The following is a 20,733-nucleotide window of genomic DNA, read 5'->3' on the forward strand; positions in this document are numbered from 1 at the left end:
GTGCAGGAGCACTTCCCTCTCTTTGCACAGTGTAACAGCCCGTGAAGCATAAAGAGTCTCTGGTCCATTCTGGATCATTAGCATATTGTAAAATAGAAGATTTTAGAAGGAAAATAAAAGAAGATTATCACAGCGCATATGTCTATGAGTAAGTGGCCCTGGTTTATCATGCTTCATTTTGATGGTAGATTTCCTTAAAGGCAAAGCTTAAAAATTCTGTTAAGTAAATTTTCACCAGGCCTAGTGCCAGTGCAAAAAGCAGAACTAAACTTCTGACAAAGTTGCATAAATCAATAGTGCATACAATAATAGGTGTCCCTGTGTCCTTCATTTTCTTATGTCTTTCTTCCTTATTTAAGCAGTTTGTATAAATCGGCCTTCTATCCCCATACACCACAGACAGCCGGAAGATAGGAGCCCGATAAAGTGTTTAATGTCTTAAGTCTCTAGGGACTGATTTCCTTAGAGAGTTGAATCATTAAGAGAAATATTCTCAAGGTAAAGAGTTAATCAGCAGCCTCATTATCTCACCTTAGAAGGCTTTCAGATACACTGCTCACTAGAGGAGAAAGAGCAGAAAAAGGCACACATAATCTGATTTAGCTCATCCTAGCCAAGGGGGCAGTAACATTGAATATCATATTGGGGAAGGGGGGGGGGTCTCTGCATGCTGTATGAAATTAAAACATTTCCGTTCCCTGTGACTTGTATGAGGTAATTCACATAAAAACTACTGGAGATGATAGATCTTTTTTTTTAACCTTGGCCTGTACTCTGGCTATGTGTTTGCCTAAGGAGCAGTATTTCTTGACCCATCTGCCATCACTAAATGGGTCACTGTGGATGAAAGGGTTAACACCAGGAAGTTACCCTCTGGTGTAGCCCCAAGCAAAGCCTGCTTAGAGATTCAGGACTTACTGCTCCATATGGCTCATTACACGCTCTTAGGCAACATTCACACACATGTATGGGGGACACATATACGTCCGAAGTATATACGGCCGATATATGTCCCCCATACACTTCTATGGGCTCACGGCACTGTACGGGAGCGGTATGGTGCAGCACACGTGTGGCACTAGGACATGTCCTATCTTTCTATGTGATACGGCGCCCTGTGCTCGTCCCCTGCTCCTCTCCGCAGTGCCGATGTGGGTTGGTCAAGACATGACTAATCAACCTGAGCCGGATCACTCATACACAGCAGCTGGGGGATAGTGCAGCCATTGATTATTCTGCCTTCAGGCACAACTCAGGGATTACATCATCCTCTCCTGCAGTGCTAGGAGAGGCGCTGAACCAGCCATAGATGCGACAGAGCTTCATTATCATAATGTTGTATCTGTTTTATCAGCAAAACCACTCGGCTCAGGGATTAACCAAGATATGATCCTGCATCAGTGTAGCTACAGCATTATCAGTTTGCTTCATAATGCATCAAATCAAATGGTAGGTTTCCTTTAAAGGGTTTGGCCACTTTTCAATAAATCTCTTCCATTAGACATGTCTCTGCATGTATACGTGCCTGCACCTCTTCCTTCTTTGAGAGCTACAGCCTATCTCTGTTCTCACCATGCTGCCCTCTGCATATATACAACTTTTTTTCACTTCTTCAGTCCGTCCTATTATTGCCCCCCTCTGTGACTCTTTCTCTATCAGTCATTCTCACTGACGGACACAGGAAAAGGGAACCAGGATGAGTCATAACTCATAACTGCTGCTGCAGCTCCTCCTATTCATCAGTGCAACAATCACAGAGAGTTTGCAGACAGCACTAAAGAAAGTAGCAGGACTGCTGAATCACTTGATGAACAATCAGGGATTTTTATTAAAGGCAGCAAAGACAACGTATGTAAAAGAGTATCTAACACCCTTAAATGAGTTTACTCTGGATTCCCCATTAAATTTAACTCAATGACTTAACAATCCATGATTTTCCAGCCAAAACACAAGTTAAATATTTTGCCTATTTTGTATCCTCCTCCTGTGCCCATTGCCTTACAAAACACCTTGTCACAGGGCAGCTGTAATTAATCTTAATTCTCTGATATTCCACAGCGCCAAATGTTTGTATTTGGAATAATTACTTTCGGATAAACAGCTTTAGAACCATTTCCCAGATTTTTTTTTTAAAAGTCCGTTCCCTCTAGAAACCTGCAGGATCGCAGACAAGATGAGATGATTTCATTTACAGCCCAGCGCTGGGCCAAGAGGCAAAGATCAACTTTCATTACTAAGTGACTAACTTCAATTAAAATGCCTAATAACGAAGCCTAATTTTCTGTATCTAATTGTGCGCAATAGCGGGTTCGGAAATATCTGCCATTGGGCTCTTATTGTGTGTAAGATGTTAACCAATTATGAGGTAAAAACGGATTCATTAAATCAGGTTGATAATCAAGTCGTCTATAAAGTGGCTTAATGTCCCAGAACCGCTGGATAAAGCGGCAATTCTCACACCCGCCCTCGAAGCGGTGGATGACGAAAACAGCGGCCGTGTTCTCCGGTGGCCCATGGAGAACGCGGTGGCGAAGGAGAATGTTCAGCTTTATTTTCATTGTGTTGGAATAAGGAAATCTTCTTAATTATTTCACAATTTAGTTACTCCAAGGGAAAAAAAAAGGTTAATTGAAAATGTCAGTATTGTAAGATGGAAGATGGAGCTTTGGAAGCCCGGAAGGTGCGGATCGTTTTCTTAATGATTCTAAGTTTTAATTAATGTGATTTTCTTTTATACATAATTTATTACACAGTTATCTACCTGCACAGCCCACAGAACTTCAGAAAACTACATACTGTTTAAATCAAATTTTTAGATTGAAAGAATTTAAAAAAAATTTTTACAAATTTTTAACCCCTCCGGGACTCAAGGACACAGCCCCATTTTTCAAATCTGCCCTTTGTCACTGTAAGTGGTTATAGCTTTGAAATGCTTTATAGGAAACTTACCATGTCGGATCTATCTATTAAGGTAGATCTGGTGGCAGGTTCAACTAATGAATGACATGGGAGCCCTATTTAGGGCTAATCCTTGAGAGGCCTGTAACTTTATAAATCTTTAATCACCTAATATGCAAATATCTGAAAGAGGCTTCTACAGCTCCGACTACTCCACGCCCCAGTAGCTTCTTTGGATCTTCCTACTACAAGATCTTCAGCACGCAGATCCGAGTCTCTATGCAAAGCTGGTGGCTGCGAGTACTCGGCTGCGAAGCCAAGGCTACTACGTATGCTTAATAGTTCCAGCTTTGGAGCCATGTATGCGCAGCTGCGGGCTCTGCATATAGTTACAGGCTCAAGGATGAGCCTGAAAAAGGGCTCCCATGTCATTCATTAGTTGAACCAGCCACCGGATCTACCTTAATAGCTAGATCCGAGATGGTAGGTTCCCAGGGGATTTTGAGATTTTTGATTTTTTTTCTTGTGACACATTGGGGCTAAGGGTCCGCGGACTGCATTTTCGTCGGGTTTCCTGACTTTTTCCATTTTGCGCCGCATTTAACTGGGGTTTTTGGAGCATGCAATCAGATTTTGGCGCAATCGCGATGACTTTCATACGACTGAAAATCGAGGGCATGGCCGTCGGACAACCCGACTGATTCAGACTAAGCGCGGGATTTAACATTCAAAATTGTGCCGCAAGCGTTGCACTTACATGCATCAGGAAGAAAAAGGTGAACTCTGCCAGACCTTAGCGGGGAAGGGACACATACAGGAAATTGGACGCACGATCTTAGTGAATCGCGGCAGCTCTGAATTCTCGTTGGACAACGCATCTCGGGGATTGCAACAGGACAGGTAAGTAAATGTGCCCCATTGTACTTTAAATAACTTAGAAAATTTGGATGATATCTTTTGTGTTTAGTTATGAAAAAAAGGCAAAGGAAATGACAAAGATTTCGAAATATTTTCCATTTGCAAAGTTCTAAATTCTCTACTTCGAATGCAGATACCGTATTTTTCCGACTATAAGGCGCACGTAAAAACCTAAGATTTCCTTAGTGCGCCTTATAGTCCGGTGCGCCTTATATATGAAACACGAGGCTGCGACCCTGCATGGCCAGTAGTACTAGAGGGGGACTCGGCAGTGACTGGAGGAGGCAAGGCGGAGGAGGGCAGCGGACTTTACTTACATAGGTCCCCGCTACCGGAGACCCTTGACAGCAGATCTCCAGCGGGAACTGCGGACCCCCTTCTAACCATCTCCCTGTGTGACCACTCACCTCTGCTCCACGGCTATTCGGGGTGCTGACAGTTGCCGGGTCTGTGGAGAGTCGCTTTAACAGAGCTGGTTGCGTCCTCTCCGCTCGGCATCCAAACCACGCCCCCGGACCTCCTTCTAACCCAAGCAGCCACCAGGAACCTGCGCCTTATAGTCCGGTGCACCTTATATATGCACCTAGACATCGTAGCTGGCCTTTATTCATAATGCGCCTTATAGTCCAGTGCGCCTTATCATCCGAAAAATACAGTAGTCATAGCACCCAAATAAATCCATAACATTTCCTGATTGTCTGCTGTTTGTTGGCATGGTTTTTTAAGATTCCACATATTTTTCTAGAATGTTATGAGGCTCAGCATTTTCACATTTTTTGGAAAATCACCAAAACCCGTATTTTGATGGACCCGCTCAACTTTCAATTGACTGTGAGAGGCCTAAATAATAGCTAATTACCCCATTATTGATACTACACCCCTCAATGTATGAAAAATCATTTTAAGAAGTTTGTTAACCGTTTAGGTTAATACTAATGTATTGTAGTGCAGTGTAAACTATCTGGCATGTGGGCGCATGCGCAGACCGTTTACAGTCAGACCCAGAAGGGGTGGTTCGGCGTTTCTCTATGACGTCATGGGAAGCAACGATCCTTACCGAAATGAATGCACTTGTGTGCTTCAGCTGGCAAGATCTGACGCAGGGGCCCCACGTTAATTCCAATCAGTGGCAGTACCAATCGCATCAGGTTGCTTTGTCTTTAGGTCGAAATCAGAATTTATTCTACTTATATAGAGATAATGGGGCTCATTTACTAAGGGCTCCGCGGCCTCACTTTAGTCGGGTTTCCCGAATGTTTCCGTTTTGCGACGAATTCCGCCAGGATTTTGGCGCACGCGATCCGATTTTAGTGCAATCGCACCAGCTTTCACGCAACAGATAACCCGACGGATTCAGAAAAACGTTGGTTTTTAAAAACGAAATGTGTCAAAAGATCAAGCACTTACTTGCATTGTGAAGAAGCAGGTGAACTCCGGCGGACCTCGGCGCAGCAGCGACACCTACTGGATATCAGGCGCACGATCTTATAGAATCCCGGCAGAACCCGAATCCACGCCGGACAATGCGCTGCGGGATTGTGACAGGGTTAGGTAAGTAAATGAGCCCCAAAAAGTCTTCAAGGTCCAGGTGTGACCTCAGCCTATGCAGTTCTGGATGTAACCCACTTTATTGAGGAATCGTTGCTGGTGTCAGCTCTTACAACGTCTCTTCCCCCGTGACACTTCAAAAGAGTTTTTTTTGGTGTAATACCTCCAACTCACTGACTGTAGTAAAATAATGACAACGTGTTGTTTTCTCTCACATGTGTGAATTGCACATTTGAGGTGTTAAGTCTGTAAACTTGCCACCTCTTCCAGAATAAAACTTTGAGATGGAAATACTGACTCTGTTGCCAGGAGAACTCCTCAGTGTTATCTTCTTGTTCTAGGAGAAGTTCAGGAGGATGAACAGAGGGGAGATACCGGAGGTGAGGAAACCTTGCATACAGCTTCTATTATAACCAGACACCACCAAACTAATGGACCCTACTTCTGGCTGGTTTTGGTTTATGGTACAGGACTATTAGGGTAGGAATAGACGACCTATTAATAGGGAGGGTCATCCATATGAGATTGGAAGAGATGTGACATTTCTACTCCAGCTGGTTGCATAACCGTCTGTGGCGTCCATAATGTACAGTGATCAGATGCAGAAGCCCCATCCACTGTATAGTGAAGGTATTGGGATTGCATGATCACTAAAAATTGGATAGAGATGTCTGTCTGTGGCTCCATTTACTGTGAAGTGGATGCTCCTAGTGGCTCTGACGGGAGCTGATCACGGTGCTTCTAATAACCTATCCAATAGGCGCTTCTCCAATTTAGTTTACCCTGGAAATAAGATTTCAGTGGGATTGGTTGACCATTTAGTGGGTGTCTAATAGTTGCTTAAGGTTCAGCCAGGCATATATCAGGAAGTACAGCTGGACTCAAACTTTAAAATCCTGTCGAGCCATGGTTCCCGTAGATAACCTGAAACCGGACCTCGCCCCATGTAACAACCTTGATCGGTGCTGGCACAATGTTTAAATGCCTACAACAGACAATAATGGCTCTGGTCCCTCACCTCGTGTCACGGGTAGGGTCCTCCTTCCACTTGTCTCGTGATTACTGTAGTTTTGTATTTGTTGTCTTAAAGGAAACCTACCATTTCAGATCGTCGGTGTAAGCTGTAAACACCGAGCACCAGCTCAGGGTGAGCTGGTGCCGGTGCTTAGTTTCGTTAGTGTTATAAACCGCGGTATCGCGGTTTTAACACTTTTTAAACTTTATAGCAGAAACTGCTTCGGCGCTGCGTGCGCACGATCGTGCGCGCGCCTACATAGGAAATGCCGCAGGCGTTGCGCGCGCACGGTCGCGCGCAGCGCCAAAGCGGCTTCTGCTATAAAGTTTAAAAAGTGTTAAAACCGCGATACCGCGGTTTATAACACTAGCGAAACTAAGCACCGGCACCAGCTCACCCTGAGCTGGTGCTCGGTGTTTACAGCTTACACCGACGATCTGAAATGGTAGGTTTCCTTTAATGTAATGTATGTGAATCCCTTATCGCTTGTACAGTATCGCTTTGCTGGCAAAGTACTGAAATTAGTACTTATCTAATGTGTCAGCGCACTGTAAGCCACCAGATCTTCATTGGGGGGGCACCAATCAATTTGAATGTCACCAGCGACTTTGTCTACAGTAATTATATAGTTAATGCCCACAATTGGTGCCTGCACCAATTGAGCTGAACACACACCTAGAGCTAGAAGCCTGGGGTCAAATCCGGGGGACCCAAACTGGCAAAGTCGGTACAAAAAAGAACTTTGCCATTGGGGTCCGCTCAACCCTAATTAGGAGAAGAAAGGATCTTGAATGTTATTGTAACAGATTCTTTGAACGCCAAGATTATGTATCTTCACTGTTCAGTGTTGCTGTCCAAGGGTCCAAGACGGACCTGGAAGCTTTTTATGAATATCACAAGTTATGGATGTTCGTGTTGTCAGAGTTGTCGACAAGTGTTGACCCCCTGAATAACTACAATGTATCGCTCTCATTTTCAGTAGAAATAAGTAGATTGGGCTTGAAAGGGTTTACGTAGAGATCAAAGCAAGAAATTGGAGACTGTTGGAGGCCACATGTTTCTTTACTATAATTAATCAGATTATCAGAAAAAAAATGTTACCATAGCTCAGTGCTGATATACTCTGGGGGGTATGGAAAGACTGGATGACAAATAGAAAAGTCCTGCGGCCACCCCCTCCCACCTCAATCCCACTGACCTTAATTTGCACTTGATTTATAAAGAAGCAGCGCACCATTTGCATTTCCATTACTAGCTACATTTACATATTAAGAGAGCCAATTAGTTTGCTAAATGTGATCTTCTCTCAACTGCAAATGACTGACCACAGAGCCTGCATAGACTTGTGAGATTCGCCTATGTAATGACATGTACAGGAATGGAGGACCGCAAGGTGAGAAGAACGGACATGGAGGCTCAAGCTTCTCTACTGGAATCTTAGTTTCCAGCCAAAATTCAAGATATTGCTACACCACATTAAGACATAGAAATTCTATAGAGCTCATCATATCCATCACGTGAGGGTCGGTCAAAATTTGGTAAAGATGAGGATGCCCATCTAATGTGTATGGAGCCTCCAGATAATCTCTAAGCAAGGGATGCGTCTACAGTAGATGGTGACAGCTAAGTCCGGCACTTCCATACACTCTCTATAAAAGTTCTGAACATAACTGAACTCCTTGGTCAGCCTCTTCCAGAACCTCAATTGAATGGAATGACAGGAAGCATGCTCAACTTCTCGACCAATCAAGTAGTGTGGATGACACCCCCTATTCCTTCTTTTAGGGGATCCCAGCAGTCAGCCATCCCGCAATCAGATTGTTATCTCCTATCCTGTGGATAAGGGAGTTCACTAGAACCTTCTACAATCCCATGAAGGTAGATAATCACCAATAGTCCATAACCATCCAACTGATACCAGACTATGTCCCAGAATGCTCTTGGAAGCATAGACATTTGCATATCTATTTGGGCCACAACAGCTAGTTTTCTTTTGCTTAAAATTGTCTAAATTGTTTTGTTCAGCACGGCCAAGACTCCAGACAACAAAAATTCTTAGTAGCCCTCGACTGAAGATCACACTGGAGATACAACTAATAGATACATGTTAATGGGTCCTGCTGATGTCATCCAAATCCACAAACACTCTCGGCTGAATCCCCCTAAATGGTGGAGGCCTCTAGGCAATTGCTCTTTTTGACAAACTGCAATCCTAAACTCATCTGGCAGGAACGGGATAAAATAAGGATTTCGAGGAAATATCAATACGTGGAGCGGATACTAACATTTCACAGGAAATGACCCTTGACCTGACCCATTCCTATCGTAAGAACTGTGACTGTGAATAATAACCTTCCAGGGTATTTCCTGCACTGGAAGTCTGAAAGTAATCCCCCCTAATAGTTATAAGATGTAGGACATTGAGGGACAACCTTATAATATGGAAAGTAGCTTCAGAGCTTGGGAATCGGGAACGGCTATTGTTGTGATTGATGGAGAGCCCAAAACTCGAAAACCTATTCTCTCAATGGTGGATCAGTAATTTTATTTTATGGACCCACATTTTTGGAATTGGTGGAAGTCCTGTCCCACCCATAGGGGATGAGTTGTTTTCTTAAGGACCTCCATTGTCTTGTCTTCTTTGGCAAGTCATTAAAGTAAATTGCCCAAGTACTTACAGCGATCAGGTTCATTGGTCAGGACAGTCTTGGGTTGGATTTTGTCGCCTGCAGCTTGGTGTACCTCACGACGAACTAAATAATGTAACACTTATTCCGAAATGTTCATCGTTCATCACGACTCGAGTCATCCTTTTTTTATCAGGCTATAAAAGTGCACATATTTTATGCAAACGCTCAATACTTCCCACAGTCGGAAGGATTTTCCATGGGAAATGCCACTCATACTGCGGCTCATCAACACCTGCTTCCTGACAAGCCGCTCAGCCTCATGAAATAGTAATGACCCGAAAGAAAAGTTTCACTTCTACTATTGCAAAACACCTAAACTTAGCAAAACTAGATGTTTGATCCCCCCCCCAAATTTTAATTGACCCCTAATCTAATCTATTCTTGATAGGGGTATCCAAACCCTAAGTATCTACAGAGACGGTCCTTATGCTGCCAATTTCCATCATACAACGCTATCAGGGGTGTAACTTGAGGGGGTGCAGAGGTTGCGGCCTTAACCGGGCCCTTGAGGCTTAGGGGCCCATAAGGTGTCACTTTCCCATATGAGAAGACTATTACTATATACCATACATTATAGTCGGGGGCCCGGCACAGACTTTGCACTGGGGCCCATCAGCTTCTAGTTACACCATTGAACGCTATGTAGCACCTCGTGTAACGTAGCACCTTTACCAGCCCTGTCTTACATCACGTAGGATTGGGACAGATTGGCTGATCTTGCCATACATATAAAATTTTTACCCAAAATAGCAGAAAAAGAAAGTAACCCAAGATGGCTGACAACTTTCCATTGTTGGTCATTGTGAATGATCGCCTCCAACCTTACAATTGGCAAAAATGGTTTGCCATAATGGTCAAAAGACACCATATTTTTCGGACTATAAGGCGCACAAAAAATCCTTAGATTTTCTCAGAAATCAAAAGGTGCGCCTTATAGTCCAGTGCGCCTTATATATGAACCGTACTTACAGACAACAGCTGCCTTGAGCTGTGCACAGGTCTGCCACCTGCTGGTCACTCATCCTTATAATCAGGTGCGCCTTACAATCCAGTGCGCCTTATATATGAACCTAGACATTTTAGCAGGCATTTATAGATGGTGCGCCTTATAATCCGAAAAACAGGGCAGATTTATCAAAAGTGTCTAAGAGAAGAACTGTTCTAGTTGCCCATGGAAACCAATCAGAGCGCAGCTTTCATTTTCCCACAGCTGTTTGTAAAATTAAAGCTGAGCTCTGATTGGTTTCCATGGGCAACTAGAACAGTTCTGCTCTCAGACATCTGATAAATTTCCCCCAATGTGTTTGACATGACTGCACAGTATAGCAGTGACATGTATACAGATGTATAGATAACATGTTTCCTGTGATTATTGGAGCGCTGTATGTCAGTACACACTTCAAGGGGCAGCACAGAACACAATCCTAAATACGCTGATAGCCCAAAATACACAAGATAGTAACCCTTCACTCTAACAGAGGTTGTATATCTTCCTGTTATGACCAGACTGGATGTATGTCAGTGTATTGGGAATCCGCCGCCTGTATATCCACCTGCCCTGTGTATACAGCTGTCTGCCAAACGCTCTGCCAGCTGGGAATCCCGTTACTCTGCTAATCTCTACACCAGCGCTCCCTTCCTGTGGTCTCTTTATATATTTATGTCCGAAATGTGATGACAGTTTTAACATGAACCCGTTGTTGAACATGTAGTCCAATCTACTGGCAGCATGTTATAGAGCAGGAGAAGCTGAGCAGATTGTACATAGTGTCCTATCTGCAGGCAGCATGTTATAGAGCAGGAGAAGCTGAGCAGATTGTACATAGTGTCCTATCTGCAGGCAGCATGTTATAGAGCAGGAGAAGCTGAGCAGATTGTACAGTGTCCTATGTGCAGGCAGCATGTTATAGAGCAGGAGAAGCTGAGCAGATTGTACATAGTGTCCTATCTCCAGGCAGCATGTTATAGAACAGGAGAAGCTGAGCGGATTGTACATAGTGTCCTCTTTGCTTGCAGCAGGTTATAGAGCAAGAGGAGTTGAGCAGATTGTACATAGTGTCCTATCTCCAGGCAGAATGTTATAGAGCAGGAGGAGCTGGGAATCTTGTACATAGTGTCATATCTGCAGGCAGCATGTTATAGAGCAGGGAGAGTTGGGCTGATTGTTTATAGTGTCCTATCTCCAGGCAGCATGTTATAGAGCAGGAGGAGCTGAGCAGATTGTACATAGTGTCCTATCTGCAGGCGGCATGTTATAGAGCAGGGAGAGCTGAGTAGATTATACAAAGTGTCCTATCTACAGGCAGCATGTTATAGAGCAGGAGGAGCTGAGCAGATTGTACATAGTGTCCTCTTTGCTTGCAGTAGCTTATAGAGCAAGAGGAGTCAAGCAGATTGTACACAGTGTCCTATCTGCAGACAGCATGTTATAGAGCAAGAGGAGCTGAGCAGATTGTACTTAGTGTCCTATCTGCAGGCAGCATTTTATAGAGCAGGAGGAGTTGAGCAGATTGTACATAGTGTCCTATCTGCAGGCAGCATGTTATATAGCAGGAGGAGCTGAGCAGATTGTACATAGTGTCCTATCTGCAGGCAGCGTGTTATAGAGCAGGAGGAGCTGAGAAGCTTGTACATAGTGTCCTATCTGCATGCAGCATGTTATAGAGCAGTAAAAAAACATCACAAACCCTAAATTTGCAATAGCAGCGCTATAGTCTAACCCCCTGCACCTACAGATGTCATACACCTCTGCACAGATAACTCCGAGTTGCTTTACTGTCAACTCTTTTTTAAAACACAATGACCAACTCACACACACCCGGATCCCCCCTAGATTTCTACAGGACCAGCGGATAGCAGATGTCTAGAGAATATGGAAGTTAGTTTGCTTTGCAGAGATAATAGATGTAGCAGGGCTGAGTTTGATAGATGTAGCAGAGTTGAGTTTGATGCGTGTGAGTCAGAGATATCACAATCTTTATTTCCATAGCGCCATCAAATTCCGTAGCGCTGTACAGATTCTTATATATAACTTATATATCATCTTAACTCAGAAAGTGATGATATTGAGCCTTGGATTTGTGACAACAGAGTCAACTCTGCTACATCTACCCTGGAACCCAAAAAAAGTGAACGCATAAAGTTACCTGTGCTGATGGCGGAGAGCAGCAGCGCTGTGCGCAGACTTGTGTGGCTCGGTGCCTTAGTTATGTCCATCCAAACTTTTGATGCGACGAGGACGCGGAGTGCGAATCCGTAGCGGAGTCAGCGTCATATAACGCAGGATAATAACCTGATATCAGCGCTGGGGATGTGCCGGGGTCCTTGTCATCCAGAGCTGTGAAGCCGATGTGTCCCCCCCCACAGATTCTCTTTGTGTGTGTGTGAGAATTCCCTGCTCCTTCCTCCTGTGTTCCAATCGCTTTTCCTGATGCCTCCATTCTCAGATTTCACATTTCTGCTCAGTGGGTGGCAAGTGTGTGTGTTTTTTTTTTTTTTCCCCTTTTAAAGATGCAGCTCTGTGTGTGATATCCTCCAGGCGCCTCCGCCTCTCTTTGTAAAAAAAAAAAAAAAAAAAAGTTAATAACACTTTTTTGTTATCTCCTAAAAGAATTAAAAGAATTAAATATTCCATAAACAAAAAAAAAATCTTTTTCATCTCTACCCAATTTAGAACAATTTTTTTACTTCTGAGATGTAATTTGAGGATGTAAAATCCAATTTAAATCTGATTTATTTTTACCTAAAGTTTTTGAAAGTGCAAAAAAAAAAATTAGTTTTTTTTTTTTTTGGGTTATTTTTATCTTGCACCATTTGATTTATCTTTAAACTCTGTAATGAAATACATTTTGTTTGAATCAGATTTTAGCATTGTTTAAACTTTCCATAAAAAGATTTTTTGTGTATTACATTTTTTGGAAAGTTCTTAGTTAACAGTGAAGGTTTGATCTGTGTCATGTTTTTATCTTCTGATAAAGTATTTGCACTTTTCCAGAGGTTCTACCTAAATATTTATGACAAAGTAATCAGGGCAGTTTAAACACATTGGTGACCCCGATACAGAGGTCATCCACCCATAACCCCATGGGGAAAACCTTATTTATAGGATCAGATATATATTCAGATGGTATATATAGTATATACAGGATAGAAGAGGATGAACTGTGCTGTGACCATGTACACAAGATAGTGATGTCACAGGGATAATACACACAGTGATATCACAGTACAGGGATAATACACACAGTGATGTCACAGTACAGGGATAATACACACAGTGATGTCACAGTACAGGGATAATACACACAGTGATATCAGAGTACAGGGGATAATACACACAGTGATGTCACAGTACAGGGATAATACACACAGTGATGTCACAGTACAGGGATAATACACACAGTGATATCACAGTACAGGGATAATACACACAGTGATATCACAGTACAGGGATAATACACACAGTGATGTCACAGTACAGGAATAATACACACAGTGATGTCACAGTACAGGGATAATACACACAGTGATGTCACAGTACAAGGATAATACACACAGTGATGTCATAATACAGGGATAATAGACAAAGTGATGTCACAGTACAGGGATAATACACACAGTGATGTCATAATACAGGGATAATACACACAGTGATGTCACAGTACAGGGATAATACACACAGTGATGTCACAGTACAGGGATAATACACACAGTGATGTCATAATACAGGGATAATACACACAGTGATGTCACAGTACAGGGATAATACACACAGTGATGTCACAGTACAGAGATAATACACACAGTGATGTCACAGTACAGGGATAATACACACAGTGATGTCATAATACAGGGATAATACACACAGTGATGTCACAGTACAGGGATAATACACACAGTGATGTCACAGTACAGGGATAATACACACAGTGATGTCATAATACAGGGATAATACACACAGTGATGTCACAGTACAGAGATAATACACACAGTGATGTCACAGTACAGGGATAATACACACAGTGATGTCACAGTACAGGGATAATACACACAGTGATGTCACAGTACAGAGATAATACACACAGTGATGTCACAGTACAGGGATGATACACACAGTGATGTCACAGTACAGGGATAATACACACAGTGATGTCACAGGACAGGGATAATACACACAATAATGTCACAGTACAGGGATAATACACACAGTGATGTCACAGGACAGGGATAATACACACAGCGATGTCACAGGACAGGGATAATACACACAATAATGTCACAGTACAGGGATAATACACACAGTGATGTCACAGTGCAGGGATAATACACACAGTGATATCACAGTACAGGGATAATACACATAGTGATGTTACAGTATAGGGATACTATACACAGTGATGTCACAGTGCAGGGATAATACACACAGTGATATCACAGTACAGGGATAATACACATAGTGATGTTACAGTACAGGGATAATACACACAGTGATGTCACAGTACAGGGATAATACACACAGTGATGTCACAGTACAGGGATAATACACACAGTGATGTCACAGTACAGGGATAATACACACAGTGATGTCACAGTACAGAGATAATACACACAATAATGTCACAGTACAGGGATAATACACACAGTGATGTCACAGTACAGGGATAATACACACAGTGATATCACAGTACAGAGATAATACACACAGTGATGTCACAGTACAGGGATAATACACACAGTGATGTCACAGTACAGGGATAATACACACAGTGATATCACAGTACAGAGATAATACACACAGTGATGTCACAGTACAGGGATGATACAGACACTGATGTCACAGTACAAATAAAAAATAAATAAATACTTACCTTTTCTGTCTTCTCTGTGCCCCGACCCTTTCTTTTTTGCTCTGTGCGCCGCTCTGGGTCCTAACACTGGTTGTATGCAGCAGCGTCTGACCCAGAACACGGCAGTGCCCGGAGCAGGAGTGGTGCCCGCAATGATGGAAGTGCTCACGGTGCCCGCAGCAGGAGTGGTGGGTGCAGTGGTGGAAGTGCTCATAGGCCTCTTCCGGGCAGCAGGGTGTCAACCATAAGCTGAGGTTTTGGGGTCCGCGGCCCTTTGTCGGTGTACCACAGGTCTGGATATAGCAGCGCTCCTTGTCTGGATATAACCGCTGGCCACCGTGGTCTTATATTCAGATAAACTGTTGAGTTTTTTTCCTTTAACAAAGGAATTAGAAAATGCAACATCCCCCACCGGGGCCTAGCCTTTTCTTTGGGCCTGGAGGCAGCCGGGGCCCAGAATACTGGAGTGGCTGGCGGTTGAGGCCTAGGCACGCTGATGTCACGGTGCTTGGTATGAAGACCGAAGGCTCTCCTACAGCCTGGCAGGTCTCCAGTAGGTGGTGTGTGCAAGAAATATGAAGGCTGATGTACTGGTTCTCCCTGGGGCAACCCCTGAGGTGTCTGTAAGATAGGTCCCTGGGTAATGGAAGGGAAGCCAGTGGTGGTAGACAGCCGTATCCAGGGATCAGGCAAAGACCACATTGTGCAAATCAGCTCACGGTTCTTTATTGAACAACAGGTAGCCTAAACGGTAAAACAGCAGATTTTGGTACTGGAGTGGTCATGTAGAGTGGTCCACAGCAGGATAAGGCACCAGCCTGGTAGTAGATGCAGGCTTGGAGAATGGAGATGGAGCTGTGTCCAAACTGTGGCAGCTGCAGCTCTAGATTAGAGTCTCCTGACTCAGTTCCTGGGATTGGTATCTGTGACAGCATTGAAGGTGTGATACGCACTGACTCTCTGTTCTCTCTCTGACTCCTGTAGTCTGGACTGAACCATGAGGTCAGACTGCTGTCAGGCAAAGACTGGACCATGTGCTCCCACTGCACAAGGGTTTTATACTCCCCCTGGTCTGGTGGTACCACCTCTCCAATCACACTCCAGTTTACAATACAGCCAACTGATTGGATAACAACTTACACCCATTTAACTATTGCCTTTCCAGGCAGAGGCTACAGCAGCTATTACACAATGACCAGGTTCTAGAACCTTCATAGAGGGTTCGCCACTCCCCCTAACAGCTCCTGACCTGGAGAGGGCGCTATTCGCAACTACCAGCCTGCCTAGGTATTGGCAGGGGTGTTGCACAAAACTCTCTCACTTGTTCATGTGTTGCTGTATTTGCAGGTATCTTGGCTGTAATGTTTTACCCTAAACCTCCTGCAATTTTTTATTAACCATTTGTGCTGTGGGGTAGCGCATTTAAATAAAGTTAAAAGTTAATTAACTAATAATAAACAAATCCCAAATCCTCGTATCCTGCTTCCAGCTACCGATATAGGTAAAAGATTGTGGTTAATTTCCTTTAAGTACTTTAAGTTCTTCCACCAGTCTGGTTAGTCCGCACTGAACACAACCTCTATGACGTCTCATTTACACTCTTAAGGCAGCCATGATTATCCTGTGTCTGAGTAATTGTAATGGTAATTGGTCTGTATTATCAATGGGGGAGATCAACAAACACACAATGGCACCAGAATCCTCTATCATGCTATGGACTCCCTATATGAAGTGTTTAAGACACTTTTTGGCATTTTTACGACTTGTACAATGGAGCAGTGAGGAGCATTTTAGCAAAGGGGAATGAGCTGTAACACAATTATTAGGCGTAACTAATCCAACTAAAAGGAGGGGGGGGGGGGGCTAGACAGTCCAAGAGCACGACTGTTTTACTATCCAATGGAGATGAGAGAATCTGTAATCTGTTCTTTGATTTGTAGACTCTGGCGATTTTCAGGCACTGAATCTTTTCACCTTGGTTTGGGACAAATCTTTATATACAATAATTATGGAAGTCTGATTGATCTGTTAGAATGTCCATTAATGTCACAGAGCTTTTGATAGTTTCCAGTATTGTCTGTTTGCAGCACATCTGGATTTTGTTATTACTATTTTAGTGGGGAACTAAAAAAAATCCTTAAAAATTTACATGATACGGCCATTTTACGTAAAATCAGCTTTTTAGGACTACAGAGGGGTTATATACCAATTTCCAGAACAATTGCAACAAAACTGATTGTTACAGTTAAGTTTCAGTGAAAAGTACATTGAACCAGGATCGGCTCCAGGTATCAGTAGGCCTCTGGGTGACAGAGCCTCAATGGGCCCCTTTGCAGTGAACTCACGTGGCAGCATTAAAAATTCTGAAACGTAAAACAGTCACCTGCTCCCTAAAATATTCCCTGGTTTATCTTCCCAAACAGCCCCCTCATGGTTATTTTATATACAGCCCCCTCATGGTTATATTATATACAGCCCCCTCATGGTTATATTATATACAGCCTCCTCATGGTTATATTATATACAGCCCCCTCATGGCTATTTTATATACAGCCTCCTCATGGTTATTTTATATACAGCCCGTTCATGGTTATATTATATACAGCCCCCTCATGGTTATTTTATATACAGCCCCCTCATGGTTATTTTATATACAGCCCCTTCATGGTTATTTTATATACAGCCTCCTCATGGTTATTTTATATACAGCCTCCTCATGGTTGTTTTATATACAGCCCCCTCATGGTTATTTTATATACAGCCCCCTCATGGTTATTTTATATACAGCCCCCTCATGGTTATTTTATATACCGCCCCCTCATGGTTATTTTATATACCGCCCCCTCATGGTTATTTTATATACAGCCCCTTCATGGTTATTTTATATACAGCCTCCTCATGGTTATTTTATATACAGCCTCCTCATGGTTGTTTTATATACAGCCCCCTCATGGTTATTTTATATACAGCCCCCTCATGGTTATTTTATATACAGCCCCCTCATGGTTATTTTATATACCGCCCCCTCATGGTTATTTTATATACCGCCCCCTCATGGTTATTTTATATACAGCCCCTCATGGTTATTTTATATACAGCCTCCTCATGGTTATTTTATATACAGCCCCCTCATGGTTATTTTATATACCGCCCCCTCATGGTTATTTTATATACCGCCCCCTCATGGTTATTTTATATACAGCCCCTCATGGTTATTTTATATACAGCCCCCTCATGGTTATTTTATATACCGCCCCCTCATGGTTATTTTATATACCTCCCCCTCATGGTTATTTTATATACAGCCCCTCATGGGTATTTTATATACAGCCCCCCTCATGGTTATTTTATATACAGCCCCCCTCATGGTTATTTTATATACCGCCCCCTCATGGTTATTTTATATACAGCCCCTTCATGGTTATTTTATATACAGCCCCCTCATGGTTATTTTATATACAGCCCCCTCATGGTTATTTTATATACAGCCCCCTCATGGTTATTTTATATACAGCCCCCTCATGGTTATTTTATATACAGCCTCCTCATGGGTATTTTATATACAACCCCCTCATGGTTATTTTATATACAGCCCCCTCATGGTTATTTTATATACAGCCCCCTCATGGTTATTTTATATGCAGCCCCCTCATGGGTATTTTATATACAGCCCTCTCATGGTTATTTTATATACAGCCCCCTCATGGCTATATTATATACAGCCCCCTCATGGTTATTTTATATACAGCCCCCTCATGGGTATTTTATATACAGCCCCCTCATGGTTATTTTATATACAGCCCCCTCATGGTTATTTTATATACAGCCCCCTCATGGTTATTTTATATGCAGCCCCCCCATGGTTATTTTATATACAGCCCCCTCATGGTTATGTTATATACAGCCCCTCGTGGTTATTTTATATACAGCCCCCTCATGGCTATTTTATATACAGCCCTCTCATGGTTATTTTATATGCAGCCCCCTCATGGGTATTTTATATACAGCCCCCTCATGGTTATTTTATATACCGCCCCCTCATGGTTATTTTATATACAGCCCCCTCATGGTTATTTTATATGCAGCCCCCTCATGGTTATTTTATATACAGCCCTCTTATGGTTATTTTATATGCAGCCCCCTCATGGTTATTTTATATACAGCCCGCTCATGGGTATTTTATATGCAGCCCCCTCATGGTTATTTTATATACAGCCCTCTCATGGTTATTTTATATGCAGCCCCCTCATGGTTATTTTATATACAGCCCGCTCATGGTTATTTTATATACAGCCCCCTTATGGTTATTTTATATACAGCCCCCTCATGGTTATTTTATATACAGCCCACTCATGGTTATTTTATATACAGCCCTCTCATGGTTATTTTATATACAGCCCCTTCATGGTTATTTTATATACAGCCCCTCATGGTTATTTTATATACAGCCCCCTCATGGTTATTTTATATACAGCCCCCTCATGGTTATTTTATATACAGCCCCCTCATGATTATTTTATATACAGCCCCCTCATGGTTATTTTATATACAGCCCTCTCATGGTTATCTTATATACAGCCCCTGCATGGTTATCTTATATACAGCCCCCTCATGATTATTTTATATACAGCCCCCTCATGGTTATTTTATATACAGCCCTCTCATGGTTATTTTATATGCAGCCCCCTCATGGTTATTTTATATACAGCCCGCTCATGGTTATTTTATATACAGCCCCCTCATGGTTATTTTATATACAGCCCCCTCATGGTTATTTTATATACAGCCCCCTCATGGTTATTTTATATACAGTCCCCTCATGGTTATTTTATATACAGCCCCCTCATGGTTATTTTATATACAGCCCTCTCATGGTTATTTTATATGCAGCCCCCTCATGGTTATCTTATATACAGCCCCCTCATGGTTATTTTATATACAGCCTGCTCATGGTTATTTTATATACAGCCCCCTCATGGGTATTTTATATACAGCCCCCTCATGGGTATTTTATATACAGCCCCTCATGGTTATTTTATATACAGCCCCCTCATGGTTATTTTATATACAGCCCTCTCATGGTTATTTTATATGCAGCCCCCTCATGGTTATCTTATATACAGCCCCCTCATGGTTATTTTATATACAGCCCCCTCATGGTTATTTTATATACAGCCCCTCATGGGTATTTTATATACAGCCCCCACATGGTTATCTTATATACAGCCCCTCATGGTTATTTTATATACAGCCCCCTCATGGTTATTTTATATATAGCCGCCTCATGGTTATTTTATATACAGCCCCCTCATGGTTATTTTATATACAGCCCTCTCATGGTTATTTTATATACAGCCCCCTCATGGTTATTTTATATACAGCCGCCTCATGGTTATTTTATATACAGCCCCCTCATGGTTATTTTATATACAGCCCCCTCATGGTTATTTTATATACAGCCCCCTCATGGTTATTTTATATACAGCCCCCTCATGGTTATTTTATATACAGCCCCCTCATGGTTATTTTATATACAGCCCCCTCATGGTTATTTTATATACAGCCCCCTCATGGTTATTTTATATACAGCCCCCTCATGGTTATTTTATATACAGCCCCCTCATGGTTATTTTATATACAGCCCCCTCATGGTTATTTTATATACAGCCCTCTCATGGTTATTTTATATACAGCCCCCTCATGGTTATTTTATATACAGCCGCCTCATGGTTATTTTATATACAGCCCCCTCATGGTTATCTTATATACAGCCCCTCATGGCTATATTATATACAGCCCCCTCATGGTTATCTTATAT

At 42.6% G+C, this 20,733-nt stretch overlaps 1 protein-coding gene across 1 annotated transcript in view; it reads right to left on the reverse strand.

Moving 5' to 3' along the window:
- The window catches only part of CYYR1 (cysteine and tyrosine rich 1), a 53,181-nt gene extending 40,633 nt beyond the window's left edge, over positions 1 to 12,548 (reverse strand). Inside the window, exon 1 of the mRNA XM_072133218.1 lies at positions 12,216 to 12,548. Within this exon, the coding sequence (XP_071989319.1) occupies positions 12,216 to 12,285 (70 nt within the window). The 5' untranslated portion in view covers positions 12,286 to 12,548. The remainder of the gene's footprint in view (positions 1 to 12,215) is intronic.
- Positions 12,549 to 20,733: the final 8,185 nt, after the last annotated feature.

This window comes from Engystomops pustulosus, chromosome 2 (genome assembly GCF_040894005.1).
Source record: "Engystomops pustulosus chromosome 2, aEngPut4.maternal, whole genome shotgun sequence".
Classification (NCBI taxonomy): domain Eukaryota; kingdom Metazoa; phylum Chordata; class Amphibia; order Anura; family Leptodactylidae; genus Engystomops; species Engystomops pustulosus.